We start from the raw sequence: 18096 nt of genomic DNA on the forward strand, positions 1-18096 counted from the left end.
AACTCACCGGGCCCGTAGCAACATGTCCCGTATCAAGCCCGGGGAGTTACGCCGCCGCGCCGGCTAGTCGATTTATGGGGCATGTATCTCCTTCAACCCTGAACGAAAGTCTACGTAGTTCAAGATCGTTTCCAGATGACCTGGAGGCCTGAGACATCTGAATGGACGGAACTGGATGAAGAATACAGAAAGCTAGATGTTCTACTGGCCCAGGAGTGAATGCATCACGCCGAGACATAGCATATTTGATTGCGTGCATGTACAAAGATTGGAACACAACAACGGCTGGCCATAAAAAACAAACAAGAAAGGATACCTGAATTACATAACATTACACCACATTACATAAAATATGCATTCACTGACACATGATCGTAGTATGCAAAATCATTGAAATAAAGAAGCTTATATCAAGCTTAAATATCGATATTTACAACTGATTTACAGGTCTTAAATGAGTGCCATTAATTACTCTTTAAGAAAACTTTAAGACAGCTTAAATCACATCTTTTACGGAACTTTACAGAGCTTAAAGGTAGCGTAAGCAGTTGGAATTAAGTATGCTTTACGAGACTTAAATGTTGCTTAAATGTGTGCCACTACGTGCCGTTTACGGACGCATGTAATTTTGGCTTAAACATAATATTTACGAATGCGTAAGCATTGCGTAAAGTAACTTAAAGAATGCCAATACGGCACCCTTAAGCACACTTTAAGAGAGCTTAAAGAGCGGTTTTCATGCAGTGGAAGTGTTGTTCTTTGGTCGGTCGGCGCGGCTTTGTTTATAATAACGCCGCATTATTCCGGCGCCATGTTGGATTTGCATTATATTGACTCCTTGTTTGTAGTAAACAAGAAAAAATCGATTCAAAATATTAATTACAAAGCTAATAATGTTATGGAGAACGTCAATCTTCGCATATTTCACTTTTACAAACAGTGTAGTTTTTGTTTGATATCGATAGGGAGATTGTCTGCCTGGCTTGAGTTTTGTCGAATATTGAGCCGATCGCGAATACGTGTGCTAGTAACATTTCTCAGATATTTCATAGCAATTGTACTGGAAATCCAGTGCTCGCACTGGGTTCAGCACTGGATTTCCAGTGCTGAGGGAGCTTCAGCACTCGAACAAGGCCGTTCAGCACTGGAAAACCAGTGCTGATGTTTCTTCAGCACTGGAAAACCAGTGCTGAGGCCGATTCGACCCATTGATTCAGCACTGGAACACTAGTGCGGAACCCGTTACTTTTGTATACTTGCCCTCCATCGCGATTCTCAACGTTGACTAAGGTTTGCCGGGTGAGGAAATTTGCTTTGGAAGGAGTTTGCCGTATACACACAAATAGTATATACAACGACTTATTGTGTCTGTATTCAAAATACCCATCCGATGCAGCCAATCGCATTTCACACACGAGATGGGTGTTTGGGAATGAGGACCAATCAGCACACGTGTCTCCATTTTCAAAACTCACAGTTGTCATTTCAGATCTTGACTCATTTCATTCAGAGTGGTTTCACGCTGCTCCGACCCCGATAGCTAAGTATTTGATCGCACGACTGACAGCGCGGTGAACTTTATGAAAGCTTGCAAATGATTCTACGTCAAGACTGGACACTATCTCGCCATGGAATTGAATTTTACTGCCGACGCCGTGGGACCAAATTCTGCTTTATAGAGCAACATCTGGCCTCCCGACCACCGAGGGTCGGGTTGGCCCTTTGTCGGTGCGATGTTTCTCGCCGCCCGGGCCGGGTCGGCTGACGCACCCTGTTAGCTCTTCGTCGTAGCTGCCGATTAGGTGATTTGGAGCTCCTTCGTCTCCGTCTCTACACGTCTCACGATGGATTGGATACCACCGTTACGAACTTGCATGTTCACGCTTAGAAAATCTACTGCGGCTGTGTAAATGTATAGGCTCTGGACTAGCAACTTTTTTGTGTAAAAGGCCAGCTGGAGGTGTACGGATGAGAGCAGGAATGCTGAAATCCAGAGACCTACGGGAGTTTTATGTCATCAACCAGCACAGTAGGGTGAACTCAAAATGTTGAGACTGCGAATAAAACCCAAAAGTACTGGTGTCGGACCGACAAACCCATGGGAGCCAAAGGATCGACAGCCAGTACATATGGACCGGGAACGCATCAGGAGCAGTCAACTCTCAAATAATACTTAAAACTGCAAAAACAACGAAAGTTAATTCACATCTAGAAAGAATAAAACAAACACACTATAATTTATATACAGGGGAAGGGGGAAGCTGGGAGGGTAATTTTTGGGCTGGGAAGGGCCGGGGCAGTGAAAATGACGCTGCTATCAATAACAAAGGGTAATTGTGGCGCAGTCGAGGCCCGGGGAGATAATTAGGTGATAATTAACCGTTAATTTATGCATCCGTCATTCTCACACAAAAGCAAACGTCGCTAGTTTCCACACGTACGCACACGTGTACTAAGATTGCACGGTTCGCGCACACAGGTTTCCTCATAGAGGGCACGTTATGCACACGCGAGTGGTCCGTTTACTCGGATTTGCACAGGTGCCCCATGTAGGGGCACGTCACGTTCGCACAGTGGGCACCCGTTGAAACCCGTGGAAACTCTGGATTTACTTGCATGTGTACACGGATTTGCACAGCGGAAATCTGCGTTTTCGAGCAGTGTAAGTAGACCACATGTCCAGTCCTGTGTTGTATAACTTTTATCTAGTGCCTTATTGAGGTTGTTATTTCGATTTACCAGATTTACTTCCTATGTGGCTTGTAAGCTACATGCATTGTCCTCTGTCTCATAGATTCTGATCTTTCCCTATACGAATCAGTGTGTCTAATCCGTACTCCTTTCTTGTGTAATCAGACACTACCTTCTCAACTTGTTTTACCGATACGCAACACCTCCAATAGTTATTGTTTACATATGTTTGCTTCAGTTTGTTTTCTTGATTATGTTTGTTACGAAAAAGAGAAGTTAAATACAAATGTAGTATAACATTTTGAGCTTACATGTTAATAGCATGTTTAGTTATATTTTCAGTAGACAAGCTAAAATCTTCAAACTCTTATCTTATTCTCCTTTTCTCTTTACTCTAGCAAGATCTGGAGTTTGACCAACATGGTGACTGAGGCCGGATCTCATCCGACACAAGGGGAGGGAGAGGATGGACAGGATTCTCCCCGTACCCACAAGTGCAGCCATTGCGACAAGGAGTTTCGCTTCAAATGTAGGCTCAACCTACACCTGCGAACTCACACTGGTGAGAGACCATACCAGTGTGGTGAATGTGGAAAACGGTTTACTCGGCAATCTCACCTGAAGGACCACGCGAGAACTCACACTGGTGAGAAACCGCACAGGTGTGAGCAATGCAGCAAACAGTTCAGTCGGTTGAGTTATTTGAATGAACACATACGAACCCATACTGGTGAGAGACCATACCAGTGTGAAGAATGTTGGAAACGATTTAGTCAGCAAGGTCATCTGAAGGAACACATGAGAACTCACACCGGCGAGAAACCGTACCGATGTGAGGAGTGCAGCAGGCAGTTCAGTAGTTTGGGTGCTCTGAAGGACCACATGCGGACTCACACTGGTGAAAAACCATACATATGTGAATATTGCAACAAAGGCTTCAGAAAGTCAGCTCATCTGAAGGCTCACGTACGTACTCACACAGGAGAAAACCCTTACAAGTGCGGGGAGTGCAGCAAACAGTTTACCACATTGTCAAATCTAAAGACTCACTTGCGAACTCACACCGGCGAGAAACCTTACAAATGCGAAGCGTGCAGCAAGCAGTTCAGTCAGCTTGGTACACTAAAGTTACACATGAGAACACACATGGGTGAGAAACCGTACAGGTGTGAGAAGTGTAATAAGCAGTTCATTTCGCTGCCAAATCTAAGGACAAACCTCGGTTTCTTTGCCGAATTTTCACTTTCATATCAGATAATTAGTATGTAGAATTCTAATAGGCTGTAACTAATGTATTAGATAGAAATGTAAGATTTTCCTACATCTAGGTTGCTAGTGACGTTGACCGAAAGACGATTGAGAAGTCGTTATGCTTTCTACATTAGCCTTTTCTTCTAATCAATGTTCCTGATTCAAAATTTTTTTTGTAATTTCGTAATTCACCAATCTCTGTAAATACACTACATCCTTGGCGTTTGGAATTATATGTTGAAACATGTTAGTTAAAGATTTTGCTAACTTTTGGTTGCCTTCCTAATATGCTGTAAGCTGCAAGAGATTGGTCACCTTTCGACATTGTAGTTACGGTCAATAAACTAATACACGTTATGTTTGTTGCCTTTCATCATATATTGTTATTCCTTGTCTTTTTCTATTCATACGGGTTTTCCGATTTTCCCACAACCTTTATTATCGCTGTTAGACAAGCTGTCCTCAGGCCTCGTAATAGTGTTGCTGGTCTCCACCTAAAGAAATCAGAGTAGACATGGTAGCCACTAGCAGGATCCGCATGTCACTGGAAAAATATTGGACGATTGGTCAAGTGACATACCAGAACCGCCCCCAAAAGTACAGCACACGTCTTTGCCGATATCCATGGTGGTGCAACTATACTACAGTCGGCGATTTTCGTTTCACGTTGGTAATCAGGTATATCAAATTTGACCTTTTGCCACCGGAAATACTGACCCCTGGTTTAGCTCGCCTGTCATTTTCAACAGCGACAGGCAAATCAGTTCTCTTCATCTAAGACGATTTTCAATGTGAGTCAGCGCTTTATTGTCTCAACACCTATTCCCAGCACTGGTAAGACCTTTGTCTCCTGTTGTCTGGTTTCCCTTTATGCAAATCAGCACATGTAATACCAGGGTACTTCCCTTTGTTTCGTTGTCAAGTGCAACCTGTCGAACCGGTTTTATTCCCCCATCCAGTCACTATATAAATGTGTAACTGACCACTCTGTCAGTACCGACTCTGAAGCCGTGAGGATCTGTGTCGACTGTGGAGCATCGGCGCATCTCGGTAAGTACTATGAAATCCAGTATAGAATTTTTTTCTAATCGATAATATTACGCTAATATGCTTCACCATTATTCCACCAGGATTTTTATGTGTGCATTATTCATTGGGGTCAGTCCACCTTTTGAACTAATGTAAAGGTCACCAATTTTTGTTTGGAAAGTTGTTTGAAAGAACCACTTTTTGAGCGAGGCTATTGACACACTTCAGTGTGTCAATAGCCTAAACAGGCTATTGACACACTCAGTGTGCCGATAGCCTGACAGGCTATTGACACACTCAGTGCACTATTTTTTTTACACTAGAAACCACTAAAATGAGAAAATCTTACGATAATATTTGACAGTCAACACTCTGAAAATACAAGTGGCATTCTATGTCCATCATCAACCGAAAATACGATCTTTTTCACGCGTTTACGGCACCATTTTTAACATCGGAATCTGTCATACTATAGGGTGCTAGTTTTACTGTCACCGCATGTGATCATGTTGGCTCAGTTTTGGAACACGTTTTCAACTGTGTTTACCAACGAATTCCTGCCGTTTGGGAGAATTTGTGGCCTCAAAACTTATATTACAAGTGAAGCGAAGTTTGATATTACAAGTGAAGCGAAGTTGTTGTTTTACTTCCATCATTTTTAATGTGAAAGAACTTTGTAGCGTCATAGCGAGATCGTCCAATATGTTACGAGTACCTCGTAACCACTACTAAGTAAGGATGTTTGGATGACAGCGCGGCGGGGAAATCCGCGCCGCTTTGACCAAAAAAACGTGAATTTTGAGCAAAAATACCGCAGAAATATGGTTAGAAAAGCCCACATTTGATTATTTCAGGGGTCCTTGGTCCAATTTAAAAAAAATAATAAGTGTACCGTCCAAAATAAGAACGTAGCCGATCTGCGGCTGAAAAAATTTAACGTACCTAAACATGCACTCTTAAAAATGCAGACCAAAAAGTCCCAAAGGTGGGTTTTGATGGTTCTAGTCGCAAAACTAAAATATTCTTATATTAAATGGATGTTTAAAAAAGGTAAAAGGACAATTGAAAAAAAATAAAAAATTCCAGTGCGGACTCGAACCGGGGTCGGAGCTGGTGACATGGGTTCCCGGGTTAACGCACTATCCACTACACTACCGGCCAACATAGACAATCAAGCCGGTATCAACAGGTATCCAAATGTAGGGCATAACTTGAATACGTCCGTTCATTCCAAGATTCAAAGATTCTTATGTCTAATCTTCCGAAGAATGTCTAACCAACTGTTGTTTGTGTAAAATAATGTCGGAAAGTCATGTTACAAGCTCTGATTAGCTGGCTAGCATCTCGGTGTGTCAATAGCCACTTTTTTCTCGTCCTATCTTGTCTATTGTAGTTGTACAGCTTTTGTCTCATATGGTGGCAAAAAGCATTTAGTTACGTTTACATTTTCACTCAAAAGTTACATTGTCATGACTCCCTCGGAGATTTTGTCTGATCTCTCCCTATGTAAATCAGGATGTTTATTCCGCACTCCCCTTTGTTCTGTAATAAAACAAAACCTTCTAAACCCGTTTTACCGCTACGTTTTACCGTTACGCAGATACCTCTGACCACCACTGTATGATGTTTCAAGTTTTATTCGAAAAATCAGAACTTGACTAATATATCATTAAAAGTTAATTTGTAATGACGTGTTAATGCTTATCTTTCAGTAGACAAGTTACAAATTCCTATATTGTTCCATCGTTTACTACCCCTTCTCTTTATTCTTCCAGGATCTTGAGTTGGACCAAATGGCATCTACAGTCAGATCTCATCTGACACAAGGGGAGGGAGAGGATGGACAGGATTCTCGCCGTACCCACAAGTGCAGCCATTGCGACAAGGAGTTTCGCTCCAAAAGTAAGCTCAATGAACATCTGCGAACTCACACTGGTGAGAGACCATACCAGTGTAATGAATGCGGGAAACGGTTTGGCCGACTTGGTTATCTGAAGGGCCACATGAGAACTCACACCGGTGAGAAACCGCACCGATGTCAGGAGTGCAACAGACAGTTCAGTAGGCTGAACGATCTAAAGGTTCATGCGCGAACCCACACTGGTGAAAAGCCGTACAAGTGTGAACACTGCAACAAATGCTTTATTCAGTCAACTCATCTGAAGAGACACGTGCGGACTCACACAGGGGAAACCCCGTACAGGTGTGAACAGTGCGGCATGCAGTTTACTACGTTGTCACACTTAAAGAGTCACATGCGGACTCACACAGGTGAGAAACCGTACACATGTGAGCATTGCAACAAAGGCTTCCGACATTCAACTCATCTGAAGGCTCACATGCGGACTCACACAGGGGAAACCCCGTACAGGTGTGAGGAGTGCGACAAGCAGTTTGCTAATCTGTCAAATCTAAAGCGTCACATGCGGACTCACACAGGTGAGAAACCGTACACGTGTGAGGCATGCTACAAGCAGTTCAGTGAGCTTGGTACCCTGAAAAAACACATGCGGACTCACACAGGGGAAAATCCATACAGGTGTGAGGATTGCGACAAGCAGTTTGCTGATATGTCAAATCTAAAGCGTCACATGAGAACTCACACTGGCGAAAAACCGTACAGGTGTGAACAATGCGACAGAAGCTTTCGCCAGTCGCGTAGTCTCCGTTCGCACATGCAAACTCACATTGATGAAAGTCTGTCAGTATCTGTGTAACGATAACATGTACGTAGTGTTTCACAGTTGGTGTGTCATTTGATCACAGTCGGACTATGATTTACCGTTTTTATTCAGCAGTGTGCTCACTACTGTTAAAAAAATTCGGGAAACGATGCAAGTTACAGAATAGTAGTTACTATCGTCTCGTAAAGTACTTGATTGGATCTAGAGGCGTTATTTAAAAAAAAAATGTCCGTGGAATGTTTGGACACTAGTGACAGAAAGATGGCAAAATATCGCTGGACATAGCTTTCTGCCATCGCACTTAGTTTTTCTATGTTTCATTTACTCAAGTACTTATTAACTTTTAATACGTCACTTAAATCGCTGTAAATACACTAAATCCTTGGCATTTAGAATTAGCTTCGGAAACATGTAGATGTTGATATGTATTGTTTGCCTTCATGGTCTTCTGTAAGATTTGTTGACTTTCCGCACATAGTTTCCTCAATAAACTAGAATGCAAATGTGTTGTCGTCTTTCATGTTGTATGTTACCTTTATCCTTTCGACAAAACATGAATGCTTTTCCTGAAAATCATCTCACCTGGATAACATTTGTTTTATAGTCAAGTAAAAACTACCGAAGCTGTGTTATGCACCCGCTACGGACAACGTCACCTGGTGACCGAGAACTAAATCTAGCGTTTGACAAGGTAGATGTTCAATTTATTTATTTATTTATTTACTTGGAGATTAAACGACAAGCAACAATGCCCGGGCTGACTTTATATAGAGTCTGATTGAAACCTCATTTGATTATGCAACCCTCTTACAGCTTTTGTTTCAAATGCTGACAAAAAGCATTTATTTACGTTTACATTTCGACTCGAGGGTTACATTGTCATGACTTTGTTGGAGATTTTGTCTGATCTCTTCCTATGCAAATCAGGGTGTGCTGTAATCAAACACAACCTTCTAAACCTGTTTTACCTGTGACACTTCTGACTGTTTACTGTAATCATGTTTGCTTGTCTATTCTAAAAATCAGAAGTCAAATAATATATTATTAAAAGTGTATATATAATGACGTGTTTATGTATATTTTTCAGTTGACAAATAATTCCTTTATTGTTCCATCGTGTTTATTACCCCTTCTCTTTATTCTTGCAGGATCTTGAATTGACCAAAATGGCAACTACAATCAGATCTCATATGAAACAGGGGGAGGAAGAGGAGGGACAGGATTCTCCCCGTACCCACAAGTGCAGCTATTGCGACAAGGAGTTTCGCTTCAAAGGTAACCTCAACCAACATCTGCGAACTCACACTGGTGAGAGACCATACCAGTGTGGTGAATGCGGGAAACGTTTTGGTTATCTATCTAATCTGAAGGAACACGTGGGAACTCACACAGGTGAGAAACCGTACCGATGTCAGGAGTGCAGCAGGCAGTTCAGTAGGTTGCGCGATCTGAAGAGTCACATGCGAACACACACGGGTGAAAAGCCGTACAAGTGTGAACATTGCAACAAAAGCTTCAGTCGATCAAATTATCTGAAGACTCAAATGCGCACTCACACAGGGGAAAACACATACAGGTGTGAGGAATGCGGCAAGCAGTTCTCTACGCTGTCAGATCTAAAGATACATATTCGGACTCACACCGGTGAAAAACCTTACAAGTGTGAGGCGTGCAGCAAGCATTTTACTCAGCTGTCACAGCTTAAGAGCCATATGCGGACGCAAACTGGTAAAAAAGTGTGTGGAGCATACACTCACGGTATATTAAGTTTTCGAATCTGAAGAGACATGTATGCATATCACTCTGGTAATGACCGCATCATCCGCATTTAATAAAAAGAAGTAGCAGAAGTTAATGATCTGTGAAATGCGGCATGAACATGGGATTGGATGGGAAAATGTCCAGTATGTGTCACTGTACATTTCATCAAGAGCTGCTCTCATGATGTACGGGATGTCGAGTATTTCATTACATTAGTAGACTAGTGTGCTCATTAACATAAAGTATAGTACTTAGATGACCACTGACATCGATATGCTATTTAATATAAGGAAGTATTTTTTTTTCATTTTCATGAGCCACCACCCTCACCTGGTGTCACCCCGGTACCAAATTGTCAAATATTATAAGGCTGTATTATGCAACTAAGTGTTATGTAACTAGGTGCACTTTCTATTCAATTTGCAGTATAGGAGATGTATAAATGAATGTGATACAGATAGTCTAACAGAAGTTCTTGTAGCCTTTGACAAATAGGATTCGTAACGTTAATTAGGCATTGTAAACACGAGGACATGGACACGACTGTCTTTAACTGTCTCAGAAGTTTTGCATATTATGGATACCTTACTGTTAGTAGTAATCACTGTAGATTTTATTAGCGAATAGAATGTGTTGTAGCAAACATGCTAGATACAAATACATCAACATGTCCCAACGCTTTGTGTGGCTTCCTCGTGTACTGCAATATACATGAGATTTGTCATATTTCCGCATCTCATTTTCATCAATAAACTATTACACGTAATGACGTTTACTTGTCTTTCTTGTAAACTATGGTAGTTGGCGAAGTTATCCTCTTTTTGCAAAGGATGATTTCCCTCTAAGCAAATCCATATTCTGTTTTGCAAACAAGTACGAGGGTGACTGACAAAGTAATACATGTACAAGTGGTTTTATCTCACACAGTTTTTATCGAATGAGTTGAATTTTAGTTGAAGTTTAACCTACCGAACCGGCTTTACTCACCCACTCAGTCACTATATAAACCCGTTCCAACGTTTTGTGTGTCATCCTAGTGTACTTTGATATACATGAGATTTGTCATCTTCCCGCATCACACTTTCATCAATAAACAGTTACATGTAACGAAATCTTCTTGTCTTTGCTTGTACACTATGTTAATTGGTGAAGTTATTCTCATCTACATCTACATCTACATTGTTGGACCCCCAAATGGCTCCGCATGGGGCATCGTAGGGGGGGGGAGCTGAGGCTCCCGGGTTAGGAGTCTGTTCTCCTTTTGCAAAGGATGTCTGATTTCCCTATAAGCAAATTCTTCCTTTCTTCTGTTTTGCAATCAGGCACGAGGGTGAGCGAAAAAGTATTACAAGTGGTTTTATCACACACCTTTTTGATCGAATGAAATTGGGCAAATGATATGTTAGAGTCGGCCAAAAAGCACAGTTGACGACATCCGTATGTCGCTATGCTACAGTCGACAATATTTTGTTTCTCATAGTATACTCAGGTATATAAACTTTGACCTTTCACCGTCGAAAGCACTGACCCCTGATTCAGCTTGCCCGCCATTTTCAACAGCGACTTCAGGATAATCAGTTCTCTTCATCCAAGACGAGTTTGAAACCGATCCAACGCTTTATTGATCCAACAACTATACCCCCACACTGGTAAGTCTAATGTTGTGTGATTTCCCTTATGCAAATCAGAACATGTAGCATGGTGCTTTCCTTTGTTTCCTGATGAAGTAAAACCTGCTTAACCGGTTTTATCACCCACTCAGTCACCATATAAACCCGTCCTGACTGCTCTGTACAGGTCAGTAACGACTCTGAAGTCGTGAGAACCTGTGCCGCCGTGAATCACTGTGCAGTACTTGGACCATCAGCATATCTCGGTAAGTACATTTTGACATTTTGGACTAAGCATTGTTTATAAAGGTAATGAAGCAACTGTAATACGTAAAAGTCTGCAAGTTACTGATTTTCTTGAGTTACGTCAGCTGAGTGGATCTCACTATGTACATGCAAGGGTCCTCTATTAAAGGGAGAAAAGTTCTGGAATTTATTCGTTACGCATAATCAAATGTAAAGTTTATATGCAATGACATGTTCGGCTATGTTTTCTTTCTGCTTATTCTTACAGGATCTGGAGGTTGTCCAACATGTAATGACATGTTCGGATATGTGATGACATGTTCGGATATGCTTTTCGAGATTTCAAACTCTAACCTTGTTGTTTCCTTTCTCCTTATTCTTGCAGGATTTTGGAGTTTGAAAAACATGGCGACTGGAGTCGGATCTCATCTGTCACAAGGGGAGGGAGAGGGTGGACAGGATTCTCCCCGTAGCCACAAGTGCAGCCATTGCGACAAGGAGTTTCGATGCAAAAGTAGGCTCGTTCAACATCTGCGAACCCACACTGGTGAGAGACCATACGGGTGTGATGAATGCGGGAAACGGTTTAATCAACTATCTCATCTGAAGGGCCACATGAGAACTCACACCGGTGAGAAACCGCACCAATGCGAGGAGTGCAGCAGGCAATTCAGTAGTTTGACCCATCTGAAGTTACATACGCGAACTCACACTGGTGAAAAACCGTACAAATGTGAGCATTGTAACAAAGGCTTCAGTCAGTCAAATCATCTGAACACTCACATGCGGACCCACACGGGGGAAAACCCGTACAGATGCGAGGAGTGTAGCAAACAGTTCACTTCATTGTCAAATCTAAAAAGTCACATGCGGACTCACACAGGTGAGAAACCGTACGAGTGCGAGGAGTGCAGCAAGCAGTTCAGTGCTCCGTCTACTCTGAAGCAACATTTGCGAACTCATACTGGTGAAAAGCCGTACAAGTGTGAGGAGTGCAACAAGCAGTTCGCTACGTTGTCAAATCTAAAGAGTCACATGCGGACACACACTGGTGAGAAACCATACAAGTGCGAGGCGTGCAGCAAGCAGTTTACACACTTGTGCACTTTGAAAAGACATGTGCAGACTCACTCTGTTCAGAGACATGTGTAAAATATGCAGTAAACTGTGCCATGATCATATGACCCGTAGTGGAATGGAACTTAAAAAAAAAACTGACTGCAAACACTTGATGCCTTATACAACATTTTAACCGGATTGTACCATAGTGGTCACTGTCGCCGCATGCCTGTAGTAGGTTAGAAGCGTTGTGTAAAGAACGACTGTGGGTTGTTTGAATACTAGTGATAGTAAGACAGTAAGACATCGTTCGCTTGATGTAAATGTGCCATCGTTTATAGCTTTTGATGTGCCATAGCACTTAGTTTAGTATTTTCGTTGCTTTAGTTACTGAAGTTTTTATTGTCACTTGATAATTCTATAGTCATTGTGAATACACCAGACCCTTGGCGTTTAGAATTAGCTGTGAGGACAAATTTATTATTATTTTTTTAACTATTGTTTTCGACACAATGTGCTGTACGCTGCTAGAGTTTATGTGCTATAAGGTGATAGAGGTTTGTCAACCTTTCGTGCATTTAAGTTTCCTCAATAAACTAATACACATAATGTTTTGTTGTCTTTCTTATTGGACAGTATTTTTTTCAATATTATTATCATTATATCATTATTTGTCTTTGTTAAGCTAATAACAGTTATGTCATGGCATAGAAAACCTTTCTTATAAGTTGTATGCCCACAACAAATGCTTGTGGTTATTTCGCCTTTTATTAAAGCAAGTGAAAAAAAATAAAAAGTGCTAGTTGTCTGATCTCGCGTTATGCAAAATAAGGTATCACATGATCATAGTATACGCACTACCTTTTATTTTCCAATCAAGCAAACCCCACCTAACCGGTTTTATCCTTCAACTCAGTCACTATATAAACCCGTCCTGACTGCTCTGTTCCTGTCAGTGCCGACTCTGAAGCCGTGAGGACCTGTGTCGCTGTGGAAACATCGTGCGTTATCTTGGAGCATCGGTAAGTACTGACTTTGGTTTTGGTTTTCATGTATTTATCTGACTAAACTACGGCCATGCCACTGCCCGGGGTGAGTCACACAGCAATATAACGTTTACTGACAAGTCGGTTTTACTATGTCGACGTTGAAGAATGTTTTCAAAGAAATATGTAAAGTAGATCGGACCATGTTTTTTTTTTTTCAGTAGACAAGTTAGAATTTTCTAACTCTTATTTAAACCCCTCCCTTTATTCTTGCAGGATCTGGAACTTTACCAACATGGCGACTGGAGCTGGGTCTCACCTGAAACAGGTTGAGGAAGAAGTTGGACAGGATTCTCCCCGTACTCGTAAGTGTAGCTGTTGTGACAAAGAGTTTCGATCAAAAAGTAAGCTCAACGAACACCTGCGAACTCACACTGGTGAGAGACCATACCAATGTGGCGAATGCGGGAAACGGTTTGGTCATTTAAATCATCTGAAGGACCACATGAGAACTCACACCGGGGAGAGACCGTACCGATGTCAGGAGTGCAGCAGGCAGTTCAGTAGGTCGAGTGCTCTGAAGGTACATGTGCGGACTCACACCGGTGAGAAACCGTACAGGTGTGAACATTGCAACAAAGGCTTCAGTCAGTTAGGTCATCTGAAGGCTCACATGCGGACTCACACAGGGGAAAATCCGTACAGATGCGAGGAGTGCAGCAAGCAATTCACTACGTTGTCAAATCTCAAGTGTCACATGCGGACTCACACAGGTGAGAAACCGTACAGATGTGAGACATGCTACAAGCAGTTCCGTGAACTTGGTACCCTGAAAAAACACATGCGGACTCACACAGGGGAGAAACCGTACAGGTGTGAGGCATGCTGCAAGCAGTTCAGTCACCTGGGAAGTCTGAAGAAACACATGCGGACTCACACTGGTGAAATACCGTAAAGGTGTGAACCTGTTTTATGGGCCCACTACATACAACGTCACCAAGGAGGATCTCATGACCTGGTGACCGAGAACTAAATCTAGCGTTTGACAAAGTAGATGTTCAATGTGGGAAGTTAGGACAGTGGCGACAGTAAATTACATGTGAACACGACGCCGTTCGTATCACGTAAAGGCGTCTAGTCTGTGTTCTATACCACAGTACACGATTGGGCTCTGTCTGTATGAGTTACTGGACTTCTGATTGTCACTTTATATAAGTCAATGTAGATATACAAGAATCGTCAACGTTTAGAACTAGTTAAAGCTACAAGTGGACTGGTAGAGATTTGTAAAATTTCCGCAATCAAGTTTCGTAAATAAATTAAAACACGTTATTGTCGTTAATCTTGTTGAAGTGCGTGTTTTATTGTAGAATCTTGTCACACGTAACAGACTAGCTAGAACAGGCTTCACATATCACTGGGAAAATGGTAGAAATTGTTCAAATAGACAGAAAATGCGTTGGCTGGCCCCAAAGTGCATACATCACCTTTGTCGGTATGCTATAGTCGTCAATTTTTTGTTTCAATGAGGGTAATCAGGTATGTAAAATTTGACCTCTCACCACCGGAAATACTGACCCTTGATTTAGCTTGCCCGCCAGTTTCAACGGGGACGGACTTGATCATTCCTTTTTCTTTTGAGGCGTTTTTGAATAGTATTCAACGCTTTATTGGCTCAACAACTGTCCCCAAACACCGGTAAGACCTTTGTCTGATGTTGTCTGGTTTGCCTCTATGCAAATCAGCACATGTGACATCAGGGTACTTCCCTTTGTTTTGTTGTGTAGTAACCTGCCAAACCAGTTTTACCCGCCATCCAGTCACTATATAAATGTGTCACTGACCATTCGATCTGTCAGTACTGTCTCTGAAGCCGCGAGGGTCTGTATCGACTGTTGAGCATCAGCGTATCTCGGTAAGTACTGACCATGCTTTTGGTTTCCTGTGTAATCCTATAACTAAGACAAGCATTAATGTCCGGGCTGACTTGCACGGAATCCAAGTCTGATTGAAACCTCATTTCATTATGCAACCCTTTTAAAGTTATGCATGGGTGGTTTTGCATGCTTTGACAATGTTCCTATGAAATCTAGTGTAGAAGTAGATATTTTTAATCGATACTATTACGCTAATATGTCTTCACCATTATTCCAAGCTTACCAGGATTTTTATGTGTGTATTATGTATCATTTGAGTCAGTCCATCTTTTAAATTGATGTAAAGGTCACAGTGGGAGAAAATTCAGCAAATACGATTATTTACGTTTACATTTCGACTCGAAAGTTACATTGTCATGACTCCCTTGGAGATTTTGTCTGATCTTTCCCTGTGCAAATCAGGGTGTCTAATCCGTCCTTTTGTTCTGTATCAAACAAAACCTTTTTAACCTGTTTTACTGGTACACAGACACTTCCGACAAGTTGCTTTGTAAGCATGTTTGCTTGTTTATTCTAAAAATCAGAAGTCACATACAGTACATATATATATCATTAAAAGTTTATATATAATGACTTGTTTATGTATATTTTTCAGTGGACAACTTAGTAATTTCCTATATTGTTCCATCGTGTTAATTACCCTTTCTCTTTATTCTTGCAGGATCTTGAGTTTGACCAAAATGAAAACTACAGTCAGATCTCATCTGAAACAAGGGGAGGGAGAGGATAGACAGGATTCTCCCCGTACCCACAAGTGCAGCTATTGCGACAAGGAGTTTCCCCTGAAATGTAGACTCAGCCGACACCTGCGAACTCACACTGGTGAGCGCCCATACCAGTGTGGTGAATGCGGGAAACGGTTTAGTCATCAATCTCACCTAAAGGACCACATGAGAACTCACACCGGCGAGAAACCGTACCGATGTGAGGAGTGCGGCAGGCGGTTTAGTAGGCCGGGCCATCTGAAGAGACACATGCGGACTCACACCGGCGAGAAACCGTACAAGTGTGATGAATGCAGCAAGCAGTTTATTCAGCTATCAAAACTTAAGAGTCACATGCGCACTCACACTGGGGAAAGACCGTACAGGTGCGAGGAGTGCAGAAAACAGTTTAGTGACCTACGGTCTCTGAAGAGACACATCCGGACTCACACAGGTGAGAAACCGTACACCTGCGAGGAGTGCAGCAAGCAGTTCGGTGACCAGGGTCATCTGAAGAGACACATCCAGATCCACTCCGGGGAGAAACCTTACAGATGTGAAGAGTGTAACAAACAGTTCAATACGCTGTCAAATCTGAAGACCCACATGCGGATTCACACAGGGGAAACGCCATATAGGTGTGAGAACTGCAGCAAGCAGTTCAGACAGCTGAGTGAACTGAAGTCACACATGCGGACTCACACTGGGGAAAAGCCATACAGGTGTGAGGAGTGCAGCAAGCAGTTCAGACAGCTGAGTCATCTGAAGTCTCACATGCGGACCCACACTGGGGAAAAGCCATACAAGTGTGAAGAGTGCAGCAAGCAGTTCAGTCAGCTGGGTAATCTGAAAGCACATAAGATGACTCACACAGGTTAGAAACTGTACAGGTGTGAGAAATGCAACAAAGGCTTTTGTCAGTCAAGTAACATGCGTGTCCACATGCAAGCTCATACTGGCGCATGTCTTTCAATGATTGTGTGAAGATAACAACATGTGACGCAGTAGAAGACATAGGTGATGAGGGGAAGGAGCGTTGGCCCTTTTTTTACAGGAATGTCAGTGTGTAATGTTTAGGAATATATACATTATGTACTGATTTTGTTCTAGTACTGTACACATTGGACTGACATAAAGTGTACAATGTCCATGACCCCACTAAACAATAATGATAGTTATTTTTAGAGAGACTATAATTTGGTTTCGTCGTATATGAAATTTGGTAATAAGAGCTGTTCTTTTGATGTTATGTTACAGTAGTGTTTTCTCCGCTTTAGTTGCTGGAAGTTAATGTTAGCATTTAATGATAGTTATAGCAAACAAGGAGGTCGCACCAAAATGTTGCTGAATAATGTTTGCCCTTGCGCCAACTTTTATGCCGTATAGACCGGCTTTAGCTAGTATTGTTGGCAATAATTTCACGAGACTTCATCGTATCATAATAATCTTTAGTGTTCGGCTGTAGCAAATTAAAAATTAGCGTAACCATCACTGGATTATAGTATGTTGTACGTATCATGATCCATGTTCCGTTGATTAGAACTAGAAGTAGTGTGTAAATGCGACTGCGTTAAATGGTCAGATACCGTTCATTTAACGTAATGTAGCACTTGTTATAGCCGTGTTTTCTTCGATTCCAAGTTCTAATTGTCACTTTGTATTTGACCAACGTACGGTTGTAAATGTACTGAAGCGTTTAGTATCTGATAGAGCAAACATGTTAATTGTGTCTGTATCGAGATGTTGCTAAACAATGCTATATGTTTACACTATAGTCTGCTAGTGATTTGCTTAATTTTCGTAATCATGTTATAACAGTTACGGTGTTTTGTCGGCTTAAGCTGCTAAAGGTCTAAGTGTCACTTTATATTTGACTTAACATACCAAAGCGCTTAGTATCAGTTGTAGCACACATTGAACTCTATATGCATCAAGATGTTGCTAAATAGTATTTGCCTAGTAGTTTGTAGTAGGCTGCTAGAGGTTTGTAAAATTTCCGTAATCCAGTTTCGTCAATAAATTAAAACACGACATTGCTCTTTGCCAAGTTGTCCCTTTTTTTCCATAGAATGGTGTCTGCTTTTCTCCTATGCAAATCAGCGCATATACCATACTAGCTTCTACCAAGTTTTATATGC

At 41.8% G+C, this 18096-nt stretch overlaps 3 protein-coding genes across 7 annotated transcripts in view; all 3 read left to right on the forward strand.

Annotated features, from left to right (window-relative positions):
* Positions 1 to 4306, forward strand: part of LOC118421021 (zinc finger protein 239-like) — a 7758-nt gene extending 3452 nt beyond the window's left edge. For 2 of the 5 annotated variants that reach the window (XM_035828159.1, XM_035828160.1), the window contains one exon: positions 3090 to 4306. In XM_035828159.1, the coding sequence (XP_035684052.1) occupies positions 3112 to 3960 (849 nt within the window). In that variant the 5' untranslated portion in view covers positions 3090 to 3111 and the 3' untranslated portion in view covers positions 3961 to 4306. Of the gene's footprint in view, positions 1 to 1247; positions 2663 to 3089 lie in introns of those variants that run through there. The other 3 variants (XM_035828161.1, XM_035828164.1, XM_035828162.1) reach the window with 2 other exon arrangements.
* Positions 4307 to 4627: 321 nt separating this feature from the next.
* LOC118421931 (zinc finger protein 208-like) lies at positions 4628 to 14580 on the forward strand. The gene is made up of 8 exons (XM_035829435.1): positions 4628 to 4992; positions 6747 to 7685; positions 8260 to 8346; positions 8804 to 9430; positions 11214 to 11292; positions 11658 to 12420; positions 13288 to 13353; positions 13594 to 14580. Exons 2-8 carry the CDS (start codon positions 6765 to 6767, stop codon positions 14270 to 14272), a joined length of 3222 nt encoding a protein of 1073 aa, XP_035685328.1. The 5' UTR covers positions 4628 to 4992; positions 6747 to 6764; the 3' UTR covers positions 14273 to 14580.
* Positions 14581 to 14965: 385 nt separating this feature from the next.
* LOC118421016 (zinc finger protein 572-like) lies at positions 14966 to 18000 on the forward strand. The gene is made up of 2 exons (XM_035828152.1): positions 14966 to 15232; positions 15916 to 18000. Exon 2 carries the CDS (start codon positions 15935 to 15937, stop codon positions 16835 to 16837), a length of 903 nt encoding a protein of 300 aa, XP_035684045.1. The 5' UTR covers positions 14966 to 15232; positions 15916 to 15934; the 3' UTR covers positions 16838 to 18000.
* Positions 18001 to 18096: the final 96 nt, after the last annotated feature.

The sequence above is a fragment of the Branchiostoma floridae genome, chromosome 8 (genome assembly GCF_000003815.2).
Source record: "Branchiostoma floridae strain S238N-H82 chromosome 8, Bfl_VNyyK, whole genome shotgun sequence".
NCBI lineage: Eukaryota > Metazoa > Chordata > Leptocardii > Amphioxiformes > Branchiostomatidae > Branchiostoma > Branchiostoma floridae.

Excerpts from the sequence above, each read along its gene's own strand:
- LOC118421931 (XM_035829435.1), top strand. The coding sequence starts at position 6,765 with ATGGCATCTACAGTCAGATCTCATCTGACACAAGGGGAGGGAGAGGAT. Across the intron at positions 11,293-11,657 it reads TGGACCATCAGCATATCTCG|GATTTTGGAGTTTGAAAAAC; the intron begins GTAAGTACATTT and ends TTATTCTTGCAG. Across the intron at positions 13,354-13,593 it reads TGCGTTATCTTGGAGCATCG|GATCTGGAACTTTACCAACA; the intron begins GTAAGTACTGAC and ends TTATTCTTGCAG.
- LOC118421016 (XM_035828152.1), top strand. The coding sequence starts at position 15,935 with ATGAAAACTACAGTCAGATCTCATCTGAAACAAGGGGAGGGAGAGGAT.